General features: G+C 42.5%; 1 protein-coding gene across 4 annotated transcripts in view; it reads right to left on the reverse strand.

Annotated features, from left to right (window-relative positions):
- The window catches only part of hspbap1 (hspb associated protein 1), a 101,925-nt gene that overhangs the window by 30,176 nt on the left and 49,705 nt on the right, over positions 1-22,044 (reverse strand). For all 4 annotated transcript variants that reach the window (XM_051930320.1, XM_051930319.1, XM_028808073.2 and 1 more), the window contains exons 4-5: positions 16,648-16,784; positions 10,264-10,435 (exon numbers count right to left, since the gene is read on the reverse strand). In XM_051930320.1, the coding sequence (XP_051786280.1) occupies positions 10,264-10,435; positions 16,648-16,784 (309 nt within the window). The remainder of the gene's footprint in view (positions 1-10,263; positions 10,436-16,647; positions 16,785-22,044) is intronic.

Here is a 22,044-nt window from a genome sequence, read left to right on the forward strand (position 1 = left end):
TTACATTTGAACCACTGGGGCTAGAACCTTGGTATGAGTCTTAAACTGAAATCTTATAAACTTCTTGAAGCAAACAATGTGGCTAGTATCAATCTCTGTGAAGTTATCAGGGTTTGTGTCGGTCATACTGCAAACTTAATAAGGGGAGCAGATCAAGAAAAAGACCTGGTAGAATTAAAACAAGAGCAGCACCATCTGCTGAACAGGAAGCAAACTGCAAAAGAGGACAACATGCTGGAACTCAGGAACTGCTACAGCTTGCACCTTGACCGGTCCATTTGTGTTATATAAGTACAGTACATTCAGAAGGTATTCAGACCCCTTCACCTTTTTCACATTTTGTTAGATTGCAGCCTTGTGGTTAATAACATTAAAATTCATTTTTTCCCCTCATACCCACAAGAGACAAGGCTGCAACATTAAAACGTGAGAAAAACTAAAGGGGTCTGAACACTTTCTGAACCCACTGTATGTGGTGCCTTCAGACTTGGCTTTGTTTAGTATTGTTTTTCCTCTTTAGGCTACTTTTTCATTTCTTTCTGCTCTTGCTTTTCTTTTTCTTTTTTGTTTTATATATAAACACTTCATTAATATTAAGCGCCATTGTTTTTGATTATACTAGGCCATCTGTTTTATGGTACCCCTCTCCCTTTTGCTCCTTTCGGTATGTGGACCCCAAAGCCTACCTCCTGGGCATTTATTTATTTGATTGCTGAGGCCTACTTGGTATTCTTGAGGCTTGGTTTTGAAACTGAAGCCTCTTTTAAGTTTGTGAGACCTCCAGCCAAAAACAGTTGGTGAAGCCCTACTGGTAACTCATGGAACGCAACTTCTGACTTACATTGTTCAAATGATGTGCCTTTGTTGTGAACTGTGCTGGGAGATTCTTCTGGATAACCAAGGCTGAAGTTTAGAGGTAAGGTAATTTATTTAGCACTCACTAATCATGGCACCTGAGAGTGGAGACGTAGTGCATGTTGATTAGCACTGAAGTATGAGTTTCACTTGGTCCTTAACATTTACTAAATCCATATACATTATACATTTATATAGGAACACCACAGTAAATGAGTCTGCATATTTATTCATTTATTAGTAACGATCATATTTCTTTTACTTGTTCTACCTTAATTAAAATCTCTTTACTGATTCAGGTTAGGCCCCCAGGACCAGGCCTCCAGGAGCCCACCATCAGGCTCATTATATTTTCATGGCAGTACAAAATTTGGCCATGTGGTGTCAGTAATGATCCTGCTTTTACGCCTACGGTCACAACTGAGTGCTTTATGAAGAATTCTACTACACACATTATATATGAGGGGCTGATCAAATTGTTTTACACTTGGCCTATTAGGAAAAACCAAACCAGTTCAGTAAAATCAAACCAGTCTAATCTTTCAACTAGGGATGGGAATTGATAAGATTTTCACGATTCCGATTCCATTTTCGATTCTGTTTAACAATTCGATTCTTTATCAATTCTCCTATCGATTCTTATTTTTAAAAAAGGAGAACACACAGGTCGATTAGGTTAGAACTTTGTTTTATATCTTATCTTTGAACAAAATAGAAATTTAGGAGTAGCATGACCTTACAAACTCAACAGTGAGATCTTAAGAGATCCACAGCCTACGGCTCCTCGATGGGGTGCCACGGGGTTCCCAGAAAAAAATTTGTAAATGTAAAATAATAATAAAATAAATATTCTTCTGTAGCAATAACAAAGTATAACATAAATTATTCTGTGGCAATTACACAAGAATGTCCAGTAACATTTACACTCTCCTTTTTAAAAGTATATATGAGCTGAGCACTCAAAAATAAAACTACATCAGCCAGCAACAAATACAATCAACTCAAGTCCAATGGAACTGTGCACTGTGCAATTCTGCAACCATCAACTATTTTGACAGCTACATCCTTGTTGGCCACATGATCAACAGTGGCTGCCACAACCTTGTCTTTGATACCATACTCCTCCAAGATCTCATCAATCTCATCTGCTACAGCTGTCCCTGTCTGTGCCTGGTACACTGGTTTGGTTTTGAGGACTTTTTCTTGAGCCTGGCCATTCCTGACATAATGCAGCGTTACTGTGAGGTAATGATCTTGACTAAAACTTGTCCATCCATCTGCAGTGACGGCTGCCTTCAACACATGTTTCAGCTCAGAAATGGAAACGGATGAAACATCTGGTAAGAGGAGAACATGCAACTTTGACATTCCCTGACTTAGCCTACAATTAAACACATTCACTTACCGAAAATCGGGGGCATCTACTGTGGCAAATGGGTGCAAGCCTTTTACCACAAACTTAGTCACTGCTCGGTGACATTCGTCTATCCTGGCCTGTGTCATTTTACTTTTCCCCGCCTCTGTGAAAGGAGAAGCTACCGGTAGACTGCAGTGAGAACTGCCAGCATCTGAGACAGCCAGACTCTGTCTGTCTCTCTCGTCATGGTCATCTAAATGCAATGCACAGTAATAGCAGGTTTTGCAATAAGGCAAATCGCGCTAACATAATATGCAATGTTAGTTGATTAGTTACCTGCCGTATTAACGGGAGAGGACGTGCAAACGTTACCGCTGCTGCTGGGTTGAGATTCACTAGTCCGGAGCGGATCAAAAATACGACATTCATTTAAGGTTATCGCGTGTTTTGTGAGCAAATGCTTTTGCATATTTGTAGTGTTTCCTCCCTTTGATGAAATATCTACTTTGCAAGTATTGCAAGTTGCCCTGTTGTCACCCTTTCTCGTAAAGTATAACCAAACTTTTGAGCATTTGTGCCGCTTAGGCGCCATGTTTCCTGCTGGGTAAATGATGCTACGCAACGTGGTGACGTCATTCGAGGCGACTGGAATCGATAGGGGAATCGTTTGCAAAAATGGCAAACAATTCCAAGGAATTGAAACAGTGGGAACCGGTTCTCAACAAGAACCGGTTTTCGATTCCCATCCCTACTTTCAACACAAATCCCCAAGAACATTATCAACACAAGTTATTTCTAAAGGTGAATCTTTTCTATGCCATTCAGACAAAATGCTCTGACCTGCTTGTGCAAACACTTTTCTGTAGCTGACTTGGTATCTTCATCATTGACACAGCAAGTCCCAGAGGGGTAGCCCCTCATATTGGGGAACAGGGGGTAGGTCTAGAAAACAGAATGGGAGCGAACTCTTTGAATCCACACATTCAATGTAAAGCAGAGTGATGGGTCCGCCAGCTTTCCATGTCGCTTTTCCATAAGTGACTTCCTCAAATGCCAGAACGAACACGCACCAGTTATGGGGGCCTGTTGAGGCATTGACATTTAATCAACATGGACTAAACCCACAACATCACCAAAGGTTGTGCACATGATCTTCGTGCTGGCAATGGCTGGGGCCTTGAATTTCTTTGGTGATGGAGGCCATCATGCTTCTATTATTTTGATTCTAGGCCTAGTGATCCCCAGTTATGACGTGTCTTAATTCATTAGCTTGGCATATTCCTTCTGACATGTTTAAATTCATGTTTAATTGAAATGTTTAATTGTTTACTAAGAATGGATTCGGCTGGCTCATAGGGTGTGTGTGTTATCTCATACTAATATCAAGCTAAAAGTCTTAAAAAGCATAAGCAAGGTGTCACACACATGCGCATGGGAGGCAGCTATCAGTTGCATATCAGGAGAAGGTGGGAGCGGAAGATGCCATCATCTATATGCTACACCGATCCCTCTCTCACTTGGACAGAGGCAGTGGTGCTGTAAGAATTATGTTTCTAGACTTCTCTAGCGCCTTCAACACAATCCAACCTCTGCTCCTTAGGGACAAGCTGACAGAGATGGGATTAGATTCATACCTAGTGGCATGGATCGTGGACTATCTTAAAGACAGACCTCAGTATGTGCGTCTTGGGAACTTCACGTCTGACATTGTGGTCAGCAACACAGGAGCGCCACAAGGGACTGTACTTTCTCCGGTCCTGTTCAGCCTATATACATCGGACTTCCAATACAACTCGGAGTCCTGCCATGTGCAAAAGTTCGCTGATGACACTGCTATCGTGGGCTGTATCAGGAATGGGCTGGAGGAGGAGTATAGGGACCTAATCAATGACTTTGTTAAATGGTCCGACTCAAACCACCTACACCTGAACACCAGCAAAACCAAGGAGCTGGTGGTGGATTTTAGGAGGCCCAGACCCCTCATAGACCCAGTGATCATCAAAGGTGACTGTGTGCAGATGGTGCAGACCTATAAATATCTGGGAGTGCAGCTGGATGATAAATTAGACTGGACTGCCAATACTGATGCGCTGTGCAAGAAAGGACAAAGCCGGTTATACTTCCTTAGAAGGCTGGCTTCCTTCAACATCTGCAATAAGATGCTGCAGATGTTCTATCAAACAGTTGTGGCGAGCGCCCTCTTCTACGCAGTGGTGTGCTGGGGAGGCAGCATTAAGAGGAAAGACGCCTCACGCCTGGACAAGCTGGTGAGGAAGGCAGGCTCTATTGTTGGCATGGAGCTGGACAGTTTAACATCTGTGGCAGAGCGAAGGGCGCTCAGCAGGCTCCTATCAATTATGGAGAATCCACTGCATCCACTAAATAATGTCATCTCCAGACAGAAGTGCAGCTTCAGCGACAGACTGCTGTCACTGTCCTGCTCCACAGACAGATTGAGGAGATCGTTCCTCCCCCAAACTATGCGACTCTTTAATTCCACCAGGGGGGGTAAACGTTAATATTTAACATTATACATAGTTATTGTCTGTTTTTTTCACCTGTATTATTATCATTCTTTAATTTAATATTATTTATTGTATCAGTATGCTGCTGCTGAAGAATGTGAATTTCCCATCGGGATTAATAAAGTATCTATCTATCTATCTATCTATCTAAAGGGCTTGAATGAGAGAATTCTGAGCCAGAGTAGCAGGTAGCGGAGTACACTGACTCTTTCTCTCGTTTTTCTATAGACCATTACAGACCTGGTCCTGATGACATCATTCCTGATTCCGGCCCCTTTGACGTCACTTCCGGGTGCGAGCCTATGGATGAAGACCTTTCTGGTTCCTGCCCCTTTGATGTCCCTTCCTATACTGACCTTTAAAACCGCCACCTTTCCTCCATCCCCTCAGTTCTGTTCTGGACTCCAATCTGTACAAACCTTTAAACCATTTTTACAGCCAGGGAATAACATATGGGTGTCTGCCCCAAACCTTTCTGTGGCTTCTATGATTTTGTAACAAAGGATTTAAATGAAACTTTAAGTGAAACTAGAAACCACAGGACTGAAAAACTTGGGGGGAAAACACAAAGTCTCAAACAAAAATGTGTGAATCCCAGGAAAAAAAAAAGTAAAGCGCAGGGAACCACAAAACATGTTGGCTTAACTGGCAACTCCAACCTGACAGGACCTGAAGAAGAATTTGTGTTTTGATTTTTCATTTCTACATTAACTGAACTGAAGGAACCAACCCTGGGCGGTGTGGCCACTCCATCAACGTTCACACTTGTCTATAATTTCAAACTTTTTATTGGGCTCAGTTGGCCACAGACACAAAAAAATAAGTAAACTGCATTTGTTTCCCATCGTATCACCGTTTAAGAGGGGTTTCTCTTTGGGGTGTGTTCAGCCCCCCTCTTCACAACGGCAGTTAGCGCTGGCGGGGGGGCCCCCTAGTCTTACCTGAAGAAGGGGCCTGAGGTGCCTTGAAAAGCTTGCATATTGTAATCTTTTTAGTTAGCCAATAAAAATGTCATTTTGCTTGACTGCTCATTGCATCCATAATGGCTAACACGGTACAACACACTACTATTAATGAAGACCCAAAATGGTCTGAACTCTTAGACCGGCTATCGGGTCAATGCCTGCCCTCCTACCTGAACTTCATTTTCAATTTTCTACCTGAAAGCTACCTGAAAACTGCCTGAACTTTTATTTCATCCAACCTCTGCTCATTAGGGACAAGCGGACAGAGATGTGAGTAGATTCATACCTGGTGGCATGGATCGTGGACTATCTTACAGACAGACCTCAGTTTGTGCATCTCGGGAACTGCAGGTCTGACATTGTGGTCAGCAACACAGGAGCGCCTCAGGGAACTGTACTTTCTCCGGTCCTGTTCAGCCTATATACATCGGACTTCCAATACAACTCGGAGTCCTGCCACGTGCAAAAGTTCACTGACGACACTGCTATCGTGGGATGGATCAGGAGTGGGCGGGAGGAGGAGTATAGGGACCTAATCAAGGATTTTGTTAAATGGTGCGATTCAAACCACCTACACCTGAACACCAGCAAAACCAAGGAGCTGGTGGTAGATTTTAGGAGGACCAGGCCCCTCATGGACCCCGTGATCATCAGAGGTGACTGTGTGCAGAGGGTGCAGACCTATAAATACCAGGGATAGCAGCTGGATGATAAATTGGACTGGACTGCCAATACTGATGCTCTGTGTAAGAAAGGACAGAGCCGACTATACTTCCTTAGAAGGCTGGAGTCCTTCAACTTCTGCAATAAGATGCTGCAGATGTTCTATCAGACGGTTGTGGCGAGCGCCCTCTTCTACGCTGTGGTGTGCTGGGGAGGAAGCATTAAGAAGAGGGACGCCTCACGCCTGGACAAACTGGTGAGGAAGGCAGGCTCTATTGTAGGCACGGAGCTGGACAGTCTGACATCCGTGGCGGAGCGACGGGCGCTGAGCAGACTCCTGTCAATCATGGAGAATCCACTGCATTCACTGAACAGGATCATCTCCAGACAGAGGAGCAGCTTCAGCGACAGATAGCTGTCACCGTCCTGCTCCACTGACAGACTGAGAAGATCGTTCCTCCACCACACTATGTGACTCTTCAGTTCCACCCGTGGGGGTAAACGTTAACATTATATAAAGTTACTGTCTGTCTGTATACCTGCATTGTTATCACTCTTTAATTTAATATTGTTATTATCAGTATGCTGCTGCTGGAGTATGGGAATTTCCCCTTGGGATTAATAAAGTATCTAAGTTTCTTAATTGTTTCAGGTGTAAACCACGTTTAGAAGCACTGGCAGACTCGAGCTGCTCAACCACCGCTAACTGTGTCTTAGCCAAGAAGCTGTGGCCATACATCAATGGCTGCTTTTTCACTCCTGATTGTTTAACGAATGGCATAAAGAAACATACAGTACACATTTACAGATGCACCCCTTTATAGGTCAACTAGTAGGCAACATAAAGTTAAAAAACCCCAAAACTCAACAATCCCACCTGGAGGCTGCGTGTCAGAATCACACACACGATCTGTTAATGGATTGATGGCAGGCGCAGATGAAAAAATAAATAAATAAATAAATAAATAAATCAAGTTAACCTTCACCACGGAACAGCAGAGCGCACGAACGAGGGGACAAGCGGGCGGGCGGCAGTCATGAGAGCATCTGTTCACATGCACAGCCAATCGCGCTTTTAATCAGCTTACCGAGCAGCTCACTTCAGAAGGCGCTCTTATTAGGATGGCCAGGAGACATTCAGGCAATCAGCTTCAACGGGTGAAATAAAATTAGAGCTTTGATCTTACTTGCATTCGAAAACAGCCACAGTGCATCAGTGACATTTTTGGATAATTCGAGCAAACGTGGCTAAAAGGAGGAACTTTCAAAAACTAATCAAAAAAATTAAAATTCATGACAGGCACACGGTGACACCAGTGGTCTCAATTTATCAAGTTTGAGTTTTCAAGACATGCAAATGTTTTAAGTGTTCCTGAACACACTTTTTCAGAATGGCACCTGCCTGTCTGTCAGTCTGTCTGTCTGTCTGTGAGTGGACAACTCAAAAATGCGAGATTCAGCTCCAATGAAACTTTTTTAAAATTAATTTTAAAAGGCTGCTGGTTGTATTCAAAACTTCTCCAGCAGAGGGCGTAGTGGTGGTGCTGCTGCCTTGCAATAAGGAGACTGGTGTTCAAGTGCTGGGAGCTCCCTGCGTGGAGTTAGCATGCTTTCCCTGTGTCTATGTGGCTTTGTTCCTGCCCTTATTTATGTAATCTGAGAGAGTCAGGGCAGATGTGGCACACTCCTATTACTGGCAGTTGTGAAGTTTGACATCACTAACACCACAGTCACACCAGAATGTGAGTCACCCTGACAGGTATGAGTGCGTAAGTTTGGGGCTGGGCTTCCTGGGGTGAGGCCCATTCAGTGAGCCCAGACCTGTACAGAGGGCAGATCTAGCTTTTTGTGTTTGTTTTTTGAGGCCTGCACCCATTTTTTCAGCTTTGTTGTGGTAGAAATCAAAACACTGCCATATATGTACCACCGAGGTCCAAGAAAAATTCTGTTTTGTTTCATGACAATAAAGTTTAGTTGATCTGACAAAATGTCAGAAACATCGGGAGCAGACTACAGAAGAGTCAAAAAAGACCCAGGCAGTCCAACAGAAAATAAGTAACAACAAAGCTACAGAACTGAGGGTTCAAAGAGGACTCCAGTGTTGAAGCCTCCACTGAACGTAATGCCAAGGATCTGGAAAAGGAGCTAACGGGTGAAGTTAGGCCTGGCATAACAGACAGTTCCTACCTTGTGGCCAGTGCTGCTGGGATTGACTTTGGGACCCGGTCACCGTGAAACAGATTAAGCGGATTAGGGACTGTAATGTCACGCTAGGCAGACAGATCAATTGGCATAAAGAGTGCGTTAGAAAGATTAAAGGCCTCACCTTCTCACTTTAGAATCAGGATTATTACTACCGAGTGGATATAATGCATTAAAATCTCGAATAATGTCATTTTGAACTCGCAACACAACACGGAGTAAGCCGTGCAATGGTAAGGCTGCAATAAATCATGGGAGATTTAAAGTAAAACAGAAGGAAAAATAAATAGCTTGGACCAGGAGGTCACAAGTGGCACCATTCAACAATAAAGATGTACAACATGTGCGAGGTTGAGAAGGAACACTTACAGAATCAATTGTTAACTGGCTGGGTACATGGCACCATTATTAGCCTGGCATTTATATGACAAAAAAGCAATGGTCCAACTGGTATGGATATTAAATGACAAATTTTGAAAACTCTGTCATATTCTGACATGCTCACAGAATTAAATCTGTGTAGGCCTGGACAGAGGAGGCAGTGTGGAGACCTAATTCAGGTCTTCAAAATCCTTAATGGCGTAAATAAAGGAGATCCAGCAGAATTCTTTCCAAGACAACCAGTCGAAATTAAGGGGAAGTGCATTTAGGATCGAAGCCAGGAAGCACTTCTGGAAGCTGGAACAAACTGTCGAGACATGGAGTTGAAACAGAAAGCCTGACAACCTTTAAGAAGGCTCTGAATGAGATACTGGCACAGCTTAGCTATTAGCTAAACACACAAGCTTGATGGACTTTGTCAGATTTCTTTTGTTCTCGTGTAAAACTTGGATGACACCCCATCTGAAATTCTCCTAATGGGCTCAAAATCCACTCTCCTACTGTACAATCTGGTAGCATTTGTAGGTGTATTGATGGTTCTCCGATGCCACTTTGTACCCAGGTTAAAAGTTCAGGTGATATCCTTGACAGTTCTCTTTCATTTCAATCTGATATTAATTCTGTACTTCAGGTTTCTTATTATCATCTTTTCAACATTTCTCCATTACATTCCTCCTTCTCTTACGCTTCGACTGAAATATTGATTCTTGCATTCATTACTTCAAGATGAGATTATTGGAATGCCCTTTGGTCTCGTAATCCTAACAAGCTGCTGAACAGCCTTTGGATGTCTCAGAATGCAGCAGCACGTTACACTAAAACCTGCGGTCACATTCCACCTGTTCTTCATAAACGTCACTGCCTGCCTGTTAAACATGGGATCAACTACAGGAGTCTGGGACCTACAAAGCCCTCCGTCATCTGACCCAGGTCTACGTGTCGAATCTTCTTCAGTATCTCACCCCCTTATCCTGATGCTGGTTTTCTTGTTGTCCCTTCTTTTTGTCCCTTTGGGCTTTTAGCTATGCAGTTTGGAATTGGCTTCCTTTACATATTAAGTCTTCTGACTCAATTTTATTCTTTGAAAAGCTTAGTATTTTTTAACTTGCGTTTTCTAGACCTTTCTGTTATTTCTAGTCTAAATTATGATATTTAATAGTGTTTAATATTTGGCAGGTTGTTTTATGCTCTGTAATTTGACTTTGAGTGTTTTGAAGGGTGCAATTAAATAAAATGTATAATAATAATAATACTAGATTCTGAACCCAGATTACCCACTTCAGTTGCGATGTATAACAAACAACAGAACAAGTACCTGTCCTGGGTGTAGTGTGACCACATGTGCCCTCGAATTGATAAAAGCAGGAAAGCGCTGGAGATCTGCATTGGCCACGTTAACTTTGCTGAAGACACTCGATTCTTCATAGGGAATCCTTGTTGGATAAAGATATGGAGTGTCGTTAGGAGGAAATAAGAGCCATCGTTTCCTGTGAAGACATAAATACAAGATCAGTTACCTCTGCAACGAGTTTAGGACAAGGCCCTCAGCCACAGCAGTTCAACCATCAATTGCAGCCATGCAGTTCCCACTCCCCTCCATGTACAAAGGTAAATCAAAACGTAAAGACAATTTCAAAATTACATGGTAAACACAATGGATAGTTGCTGACACAATACAACACATTCAGGAGGGCTTATGGGTAGTTCATACATGCACTGCAGAGCACTCTGCCGTTAGTCTGCATACAAACAAGTTAACTGAATCAGTACCTTAATTGTTAGTGAATGTAAGAAAGGAAAAATCGTGCCATTTTGATCAGCATGTGCCTTTTTGAAAGTGTAAAGAATACGGAGATGGGACAGACACACAGATGTGCGCATGCTGAGTGTGTCACACAATAAATTGTGCAGGTTGTCAACCTCACCTGATCAGTATGTGCTCTTGTTTTCCAGCCACAACACCAGCAATCACTTTACTGCTTATTAACTGTATTAAGGCTCATTTTGTTTGTATCTTTATGTAAATAAGGGTCTCTAATTGCTGGCACAGAGCTAACGTCAGTCATGCCACTTACTGTTAACTGTTCGTGGCTATTGGTTATCTCCTCCCTATTAAAAAACTGTCATCCTTGAGCTTTCCAATTGGCCCGTATTTGCATGTAAAAGTGAAGGAGTTAGTAATAGGATACGTTTCTCCAGTAAGCAGCGAGTAAAGCAGTCCTGCTAACAATCTGAGAGAAGCCATTAGTCATTGGTATTAGATGGACTTTCTCTGATGACTGCGCCAACTCTGCTCACTCTGCAGTGCAGCTTCTTACTGAAAAGCACTTTAGGGTGGCACTCTCTATAAAATGTTCTTCATCCATCCATCCATTTCCCATTCCAGATCATGGAAGAAATGGCACTTCAGTCTTTACTGGATGAGAGAAATTCCAGCCTTTATTCTAAACTCCTGGCTGAAAGCATCAATCTGATTTTGAGACACAGGTGAGACTCAGAAAGCAGTGAGACCCCGTCACATTCGGCACTTTATTATGCTGTAGATTTCATTTGAAATGGATAAAATTGCCATTTCTGCCCATCAATCTAGGCTCAATAACCCATAGTGACATGTTTTTCAGAAAGGTCTGCACAATGTTGATGTGGATATCAAGAGTTCAAAACCTGGTAATAATCTGTCTATACTAATAAAAGGCAAAGCCCTCACTGACTCACTCATCACTAATTCTCCAACTTCCCGTGTGGGTAGAAGGCTGAAATTTGTCAGGCTCATTCCTTACAGCTTACTTACAAAAGTTAAGCAGGTTTCATTTCGAAATTCTACACATAACGGTCATAACGGTCGACAACGTCCACCATGTTAAACTTTCTTATTTACAATACAATACAATACAGTTTATTTTTGTATAGCCCAAAATCACACAGGAAGTGCCGCAATGGGCTTTAACAAGCCCTGCCTCTTGACAGCCTCGACTCTCTAAGAAGACAAGGAAAAACTCCCAAAAAAACCTAGTAGGGAAAAATGGAAGAAACCTTGGGAAAGGCAGTTCAAAGAGAGACCCCTATCCAGGTAAGTTGAGCGTGCAGTGGGTGTCAAAAGAAGGGGGTCAATACAATACAATACACAGAACAGAACAAATCCTCAATAAAAAATAAAAAATAAAAATATTTTAGAAGTACGGAGCAGAATTTAACAGTAGATGATATCACATAATAAGATTTGGATAATTTTAGACTACTGGAGACCTCATCCATCAAGCCTCCTCCCCCATTTGGCCATTCCACAGCTGAACAGGGTTGGGCCAGCCAATCCGATGAAAGGACCCCTCTTTCTTACGATTCCTGTGATCCTCCATCAGGGATGACTTTACCTTAGGCAGGCAAAACAACTTGGCAGGTGGGCCGTGGCACCAAGTGCCACATTTGAGTACCAAGAAGAGAAACAGAATAGGTGAGGGTTAGTATCCAATTCTAACTCTCATGTGACTTATGTTTTAGTGCTAATGACTAACAGCAGAGATGCAGTCTGTACAGTTAATCAGCAGCTCTAGTCAGGGTGTGCTAAACTGAAGTAGTGAGTCTTCAGCCGGGATTTAAAAGCTGAGACCGAAGGGGCATCTCTTATAGTAGCAGGCAGACCACTGCACAGTTTAGGGGCCCTGTAACTAAAAGCTCGACCTCCCACTGTTATTATTTTATTAATCCTTGGAACCATAAGCAGACCGGCATCTTGAGATCTTAATGTGCACTCAGGTTTCTAAGTCATGATAAGGTCAGACAAGTAAGCTGGACCTCGGCCATTTAATGCTTTATATGTTAAAAGGAGGATTTTGAAATCCGCCCTAAACTTAACCGGGAGCCGGTGTAAGGATTTAAGGACTGGAGTTATGTGTTCGTATTTTCTTGTTCTTGTAATAATTCTTACAGCAGCATTTTGTATTAACTGGAGGCTGTATAAAGAACAGTTTGAACATCCAGTGAACACCGCATTGCAGTAGTCAATCCTACTAGAGATAAATGCATGAATTAATTTCTCAGAATCCTGTTTATTTAGAAGCGCCTTAATTTCCTAACATTTTTAAGATGGCCCCATTATTTATGGCCCCATCGTCACGAAATTTGGTAGGCAGCTTCCCTGCGCTAACTGAAACTGATGTACGTACTTATTTCGGTGGTAAGATGCCACTGTCGGCCGCCATATTGAACTTTCCAACGGTCTTTGTTACTTATGGGCCCATCTTCAAGAAATTTGGTACAAGGGTTCCCAACGCTAACTGAATCGTACTTACGTACATATATATACGTCCATAGCCTGCAGCTTGGTCGCCATGTGAGGCGGCGTAGAGTTCCCAATCCCCACGTCTCCCACGTAGTTGGCTGCCTGCCTATATAAGGCCGTCCATCGCTCTGTTGTCTTCATTCCCTTCCTTGCTTCGCCACAGTATTCACGTCTCCCTGCTGATAACTGCAGCCTTTTTACTTAATCCATGGCTTCTCCTCTGTTTTATTGTTCGTTTATTACGATTATAGTTATTGTGTAGGTATTTTAGACTTAGTTTACATTGTTCAGGTACCCATTTCCTTTATCGTTCCAACCGTACCCCCATTAACATGTCTATCACCATCGATCAAACAACTGTCACTTACCGAGTGGTTTTCATGCCCGGAGATGGCGCCTGCCTTTTTCATTCTCTGTGTTACATATTACACGGCCATATCAGGCTCACTCTTGATATCCGGAGGAACATTGTGTCTTATGTATTGAATGACTGGGACAGGCTCAAGGTGTGGACTGATGACGGTACTGGAGATAATTATACTACAGAGGAGCACTAGAAGAGTGAAATGCTTAAGCCCTTCACCTATGGTTCTGCATATGAGTTGATGGCTGCCGCTGAATTGTTCGGTTGTCGCTTTCAAGTGTACCGAAATGGCTATATATTTTACACCTTTGGACAACCGCCAATGCCTGTTAAACATGTTAGATTCACAGGTGACGATTTGAGTAGTGGACACTTTGATGTTTATGAATATTTAAACTCTCAAAAGCTGGATGCGAAGTTATCGATGAAACCCATTTCAATTCAAATGCCTCCAATTTCCAGTAAGGCTCTGCTTCGCAATGACAATAAGTCTCAGGGACAGACCCTACAAAAGGCTGGCATTGATTTGAGGCAAGATTGCTTTTCATATGGCCAACTATACGTTGCATGCTCAAGAGTGAGCTCAGCGCACAGCTTGGTCTTATTACAACCGGAGGGCCGAACTGACAATGTGGTATACAAAGAGATCCTTAACAAATAATTATTGCTATATTTTCCCTCAGTTTAAAAGGTTCACTTTTCTTCTTAATAAAAATTTTAAAGCAGTACTTCGCTGCTGCGAAGCACGGGTATTTTGCTAGTATGAAATATTAGCAAACTTCTTCAAAATTTAACAGTTTCATGAATAGGACTGCCTCGCAGAAATATTTTTTCAAGTATTTTTGTTTTAGATCTCTATTTGTTTCTAAGCTGTCATTGCTTGTATTGCCTGCCAGTCAGTAAACATGGCGCTCACCCTCTCTGTTTGACTGCTTTTTATAATTAAAGACAAAGCTCTCAGTTTATTGCCGCACTAATCGCAGATTGCACTCCACATGCAGATGTACAGTATAGTATACATGTATTGTTTTATGATTTACGTCATTTGCATGATGTTGGTTCTTTTTGTCTTGTCAGTAGCAGTTTGTATGTGTGTGGGTATTTATTTGTGAATATTCACCAGCAGTGCAGTTTTTGCAGTTGGACAACCCGAGTTCTTAACAGCTTCTTGAATCCTTCCTCCTATAGGATATCAACAGGGAAGAATCTGTACGGGGTGAGAAGGCCGGTGACACATTGGTGGATGTGGCGCCATTTCAGTCACCCAACAAAGCTTTACTTTCATCTTCAGTCCCAACGAGCAGCGAAGGAACATCTTCCGATTAAAATTTGCCATTACAAAAACATGCAGATTGTTTATTTCATTAATTGATATTTCATTATCCTATGACTAAACTCTGCTCACAAAGTCATTTGGTTGTACAATTGACTTTCAATAATCTTAACAGATTCACCAGCACAACAAATGCAAAAAGATTGAATGCACCATCATTGTAATTAGGAAGCTCGTTCACCTGCTAAATAAAAATACAAACTTAAAATGAAAATTAAAATGGACAATAATGCAGAAATATTAAATTATTCAAAAAAAAGGAAACCATGAAGGCTGCTGTTTTTATTCCTGCTGGTAACATTTCAGTGCCAGAACCCACATGAAGTGGACGGACAGACGGGTGAGGGCTTACACTGCATGTACTGTACGTGTTACTTCTGGGGTGCTGTGAATTGCCAGTTAGTGTAGTTATTTGATGAAGCACAACTATTTTGAGGGTACAAGTTAAGAGGGTGAACGTGTGTCCTGAAATACGGTAAAGTCACCTTCCATGGGTAGCTCATCCGCTCATACAGTACAACATGGAACACCAAACACAATATGGAACTTTGCTGAGCAGGAAGCCCATTTTGCCAGGGAGGCAACAGGGCACATTTCAGGTGTCACATGTCCTCGAGTGGCCGCATTACTGACACGTTTTATCGTCAGATGTTTTACTGCTTGGATTGTCACTCCAGTTAAAGCCAAACCACATACAAAGAACACAGCAAAGCTTACTTGTTTTAAACTCTTCCTCTCCTGATCCTTGCTCTATTATTTAATGCTCATCACCAGCAGGCAACATGCTGACACAGGCAAACATTGAAAGACAGCTGGAGATTTTGTGGATTTTATTTAATATTCAGAAGAAGTTGTAGAAAATCAAATAAAAGTGCTGAACATCGTGACATTGGCTTGTGCATTTGGATTTACCTTAAATATCAAATTGATTCAAAACTACAATTTGTCGTTCAGCCCTAATTTCACACCCACCTACTGTACATCGACGCTCACTGAGCTAATTAACCTCACATGCATCTGTTTTGGATGTAAGAAGAAACCAGAGTTACCCCAAGAGAACCCCCCCACGTGTACTTTACGCTGCCAGAGAGCATGCTGGGATCTGAATTCAGACTCTGGATTGATTCTGAAGACATTAAAAGCAACTCTTTGTAACTTAAACCCAGCAGCACCTCCTTTTGCTGGTATTGTAATAAGGAAAAGAAATGTCATTCAGCGTTGTAGTGAGGCTGGGGATGCTATGAAAACTGGCAGTGCTACTGGCATTGGTGTGCATGGTGACATTCACTCAGTTTTACCTAATTAAGACATACCCTATAGTAGACATAAAAAAATAACATAATGAAAGACCATTAACAAAAGCCGGTGGTATCAAAATGAACAATGGTCAGTTTAAAGAGTCATAGAGTTTGCAAAGAGAAAAGGACTGTTCATAAAGAAAAAGTGTAAAAAACACATAAAAGGACATTTTTGTCTGAGTTCAACACAATGAAGCTGAATTATCTATGGAAGAGGCCTTTTGTGCTTTTGTCTATTAACTCCGTGTGACTGAGCGCTAACCGTAGAGCACAAATGAGCTGGACAGAATCTGAAAGGACCTGCTCACCATGCCTCAGTTACAAGACAATGTAATGCGGCCATAGTAAGAAAGCTACACAGGGCCGGCCGAGAGGTCCTTGAAAGTCTGACTGCCAGCACAATCGCTGCATCAAAGCTCACGTACCTTCCTTGTACCTGAAGCACCAAGTTACACCCGTAGGTGTCAAGGTGACATGGCGTGTTTGCACCTTCTGTTCCAATCCAGAGTGTACTCGCTCTGCCATCTCTACCAGGAAACCCAAAATCCGACCACTTTATGTCCTGTTTGAAACAAAAATTGGCACAATTATGGGAGAATGACACAATCTACATCCCTCGTGTGTCAAAAGCAGTAAAGGAATAGGCCACCAAAAATAAAAATGTTTGCATCCCGTTACTCACCCAGCACGGTTTATGGTGATGGCTAAGAAAAATGGTTAATGTCAAGTTTTCATGCACAGTAGAATGGAGATTACAAAACCTACCTGGCATTAACATGTTGGTGCAGACGTAATGTAATGAACCTCGGGCTTTTAAACTTTTTAATCTGAGGACCCCAATAAGGAAATTGTTACCATACTGGAGCCCAAGCAGAGACGTACAACAGTAATGACAGCAGAGACACACATTTACAATTAATATCAGCCATATAATAAAAACACAGTAAACGTTTCTGTTTCCTTTCAAGCATACGACTCACATTAATCTTACGAAAATGAACACAGTGGACAGCACACATATCTGTCTATAAATTAAAACACTACCGTCTGTGTGTGCCCGGCTCCTCTGAGCAATCTGATTGGCCAGATTCACACGGTTGCTCAGTTGAATACAATCTAGACAGGAAGCACCGGTCAAGGAAGGCTGAAAAACACACACACACACACACACACACACGCACACACACACACACACACAAGAATATCAAGGAAAAGGAGTAGGAACATTAGAACAATCGAGACGAGGACAGGCCATTCAGCCCAACAAAGCTTGCCAGTCCCATCCACTTATTTCTTCCAATAAAACATCAAGTTTATTTTTGAAAGTCTCTAAAGTCTTACTGTCTGTCACACTACTTGGTCACTTATTCCAATTTTCTATCATTCTTTGTGTAAAGAAAAACTTCTTAATGTTTGTGCGAAATTTCCCCTTCACAAGTTTCCAACTGTGTCCCCGTGTTCTTGATGAACTCATTTTAAAGTCACCATCTCGATCCACTGGACTAATTCCCTTCATCATTTTTAAACACTTCAGTCAGGTCTCCTCTTAATCTTCTTTTGCTTAAACTGTAAAGGCTCAGCTCTTTTAAACTTTCTTCATAACTCATCCCCTGTAGCTCCCCATAATCAGCCTAGTCGCTCTTCTCTGGACCTTCTCTAGTGCTGCTATGTCGTTTTTGTAGCCTGGAGACCAAAACTGCACACAGGACTCCAGATGAGGCCTCACCAGTGTGTTATAAAGCTTGAGCAGAACCTCCTGTGACTTGTACTCCACACGTCAAGGCGCTATATAACCTGACATTCTGGTAGATTTCTTAATGGCTTCTGAACACTCGCTGGAAGTCAATAGCTTAGAGTCCACTGTGACTCCTAAATCCTTCTCATAAGGTGGACTCTCGATTTTACGACCGCCCATTGTGTATTCAAACCTCACATTTTTACTTCCTGTGTGTAATTCTTTACATTTACTGACATTAAATTTCATCGTCCACAAATCTGTTTAAGCCTGTCTGCTGTCCAAGTCCATCTGTGATGATATAACTGGAAACTTAACCAGCTTGTTACTTATATTTCTATCTAAATCATTTATAAATATTAATAATAGCAGCGCCCCTAGCACTGACCCCTGCTGGTCACCACTCTTCATGTCACCCAACTCTGATGAGGTTCAACCTTTGCTTCCTGTGTCTGAGCCAATTCTGCACCCATCTAAAACATCACCCTGAACTGCCACTTCTTTTAGTTTGATGCCCATCCTCTCATATGGCACCTTATCAAATGCTTTCTGAAAATCCAGATAAATAATATCATCTGCTCCACTTTGATCATATCAAAGCACTGAGGAGCACTGAGAGTCTCCTTCAATACAGCTGAAGTATTTGAAAGAATATAAATGTTAGTCTCCTTCAATACAGCTGAAGTATTTGAAAGAATATAAATGTTCTCGTCACGGGGGTAAAGGGGGCCCACTGACCATTGGTGGTAGTCAAAAAGCAGACTGGAGTTCAGCAAGGCACCTCAGAATGACAGAGTCTGGGAAGCAGGCCTTATGGGAATGCGTTCAAGAGAGAAAGTGCCAGGCAAGAGAGGTTGAGACACACGAGGATACCGAAGAACGGCGTAGGTGGGACACAGCAGGTACACAAAAGGCAAGAGCTATCAAAATTTTTTTACATTTAATCTGCTACAGGCCACCCGTTGATAATAAAGCAATAATTATCATTCAAAACAGCGACTAGATGGCTGAGATATCCTGCTGCCAGTGTAAAAGTGCGCTGCAAGCTTTAGTGAGGCTGAGAAAAACAAATTCTTTAAAACAGGTGCAGTGCGAGAATGTGATGAATTCGAAAGGACAGCATGAATGGTCACTTAACTTGGCCACTTGACTCACGGCATCAGATAAGACAAAGTGGTAAAAAAAAAAAAAAATAATGAATCAATGAGGTCTATTTATCATGTCTTAAATAAAATAATCTGTAAAAAAAATAGCCTGTTTCAAATGAGCTCCATCATTTTCAATATATTTTTCTTTGTCAGTTCAGAAGTAGTTCAGCATATCCCAGTCTTCATTTAACAATTCAAGTAGAAAAGTTTCACTTTTATGGACAGAATTTCTAGGTGCAGCCAGGGCGTTGAGGGGTCCGGTTTGGTGGACTCAGGACTGGGTCACTGCTTTTAGCAGATGATGTTGTCCTGTTTGCTTCATCAGGCCGTGATCTTCAGCTCTCTCTGGATCGGTTATCTGCCGAGTGTGAAGCGGCTGGGATGGGAATCAGCACCTCCAAATCTGAGACCATGGTCCTCAGCCAGAAAAGGGTGGAGTGCCCTCTCAGGGTTGGTAGCGAGATCCTGCCCCAAGTGGAGGAGTTCAAGTATCTTGGGGTCTTGTTCACGAGTGAGGGAAGAATGGAGCGTGAGATCGACAGGCGGATCGGTGCGGCGTCCACAGTGATGCAGGCTCTGCATCGGTCCGTCGTGGTGAAAAACGAGCTGAGCCGTAATGCAAAGCTCTCAATTTACCAGTCGATCTACGCTCCTACCCTCACCTATGGTCATTAGCTATGGGTAGTGACCGAAAGAACGAGATCGCGAATACAAGCGGCTGAAATGAGTTTCCTCCACAGGGTGTCTGGGCTTTCCCTTAAAGATAGGGTGAGAAGCTCAGTCATCCGGGAGGGGCTCAGAGTAGAGCCGCTGCTCCTCCGCATCGAGAGGAGTCAGACGAGGTGGCTCAGGCATCTGATCAGGATGCCTCCTGGACGCCTCCCTAGTGAGGTGTTCCGGGCACGTCTAACTGGGAGGAGGCCACGGGGAAGACCCAGGACACGCTGGAGGGACTATGTCTCTCGGCTGGCCTGGGAATGCCTCGGGATTCCCCTGGAAGAGCTAGATGAAGTGGCCGGGGAGAGGGAAGTCTGGGCATCTCTGCTCAAGCTGCTGCCCCCGCAACCCGATCTCAGATAAGCAGAAGAGGATGGATGGAGTAGAAAAGTTGAGTTGCATAGCTAGGCGATTTATAAAAATGTCTGCTCTTTTTGTATTTGATACAGGGAGCCAAATGTATAACTTGAGATGAACTGTCCAGCTTGATGTCTAATGCTACTGACGGGCATCGTGCTGAACATCTACAGCTCATCTCACCCTCTGACAGATTCTGGTGTCCTTCCACTTCTCAGTGCTCCAATAAACGCATCCTTCACACCACAAGTAGACTGAAGTTTATCCAACCACTTGAAAATACAGCAGTGTTGCGAGCAGGAATTGCTCCTTGCAGAGACACAACAAACAGAATGCAAAATCTTCTTTTCCCAATTGTTATAGATTTAGATTTGATGCACACTGTGACAGCGAGCACGCAATTAGGTTATTATTACGCAATTAACCAGTTGTTCATGGCCACTACAGGTGCATACAGCCCTGTCATGTCATTTTCTAAATCCAAACCAGGGTTATGAGGGATGCTGGAGCTTGTCCACGCTAGCACGGGGCACAAGGCAGGCCCAAACCCTGCACAGGGCAACCACACACACATGCATGCATGTCTTTGGACATGGGGAGGAAACTCACATAGACAACCTAATATTGCATCAATCGTTAACCCTTTTAAAATTTTGTGATGTTACATTTTCAAGTTATAGTTTGACTTATCTGCCCTGCCTCCTGTATGTAGAGCTGATGATACTCCAGTGACTCTTTGGAATGGATTTCGGCTTTGACTCCTGCTTGTGTTCTCACTTCAGTTTTTGATTGGTGGATTTCCTGACTTTTTGACCCCTGCCTTTTTAAAGGTATGGTCTCTGAATTGCGATTCTTGGTTTAGTTTGCCTGTTTTTGCTCCATTTTTCTGTTTTGCATTTGTGCTTTTATTGTGTACTCATTAAATACATTTTTTCGTTACAAAATAACTTTGCTTAGTTTTGAATTTGGTTTAAAGGTTTTAAGGTGTTATGATCTCTGATTTGCAAAAATGTACCGGCAAATTATATATATTTTTTGACATAGAGAGATTCTAAACCTTAAGATAGTTTTAAATGTATTTCCATTTAGTCTTTCCTCAGGACGCCAGCATTCTGAGTATCCCATCACCATGATGTTTCCTCTGGTTGCTGGGGGCGTGTTCACAGAGGTCATGACCCTGACCTCATTAGGTGGCTACAGCGGCCATGTTTATTCGAGTAGTAATGATAAAGCTTGAATCAGTGAGTAAAAGACTGGTTTTCTATGTTTCCCGTTAACTGAAGCCTCACGCTTGCCTTTGTGACTTTGAATTCTTGATTGTACTTTGGTTTTGATGAAAGAGGATTTTTCTGTCTTACATAAGAAACTGACAAAGGACAGGAGACCATTCAGTCCATTTGTGCCAGTATCTCCTCCAGATTCTTCTTAAAGGTTGTCGAGGTTTGTGCTTCAACTTCAGGTCTCGGTATTTTGTTCCCACAATTCTTTCTGTAAAGAAGTCCTTCCCGGCTTTGTTCCTAAATACACTTCCCCTTCATTCCACTGGTGTCCTGGGATTCACAGTTAAAAGAATTCTGCTGGATCTGCTTTATCGATGCCATTGAGTATTTTGATGACCTGGATGAGGTCACCCAACAGTCTTGTCTGCTTGACGTTAAACAGGTGAAATTCTCTGGGTTGTCCCAGTAGAACATGTCCTTAAGTCCTGGGATGAACCTGGTTGCTCTCCTCAGCACAGCTTCAAGTGCTGCTCTGCCTTTCTTGTAGCATGGTGATCAGAACTGCACATGATACTCCCAATGTGACCTCACTAATAGTCTAAGCATAATGTCATAACTTAACATTTTTTTTTTTTTTTTTAATCA

The sequence above is a fragment of the Erpetoichthys calabaricus genome, chromosome 8, assembly GCF_900747795.2.
Source record: "Erpetoichthys calabaricus chromosome 8, fErpCal1.3, whole genome shotgun sequence".
Classification (NCBI taxonomy): Eukaryota; Metazoa; Chordata; class Cladistia; order Polypteriformes; family Polypteridae; genus Erpetoichthys; species Erpetoichthys calabaricus.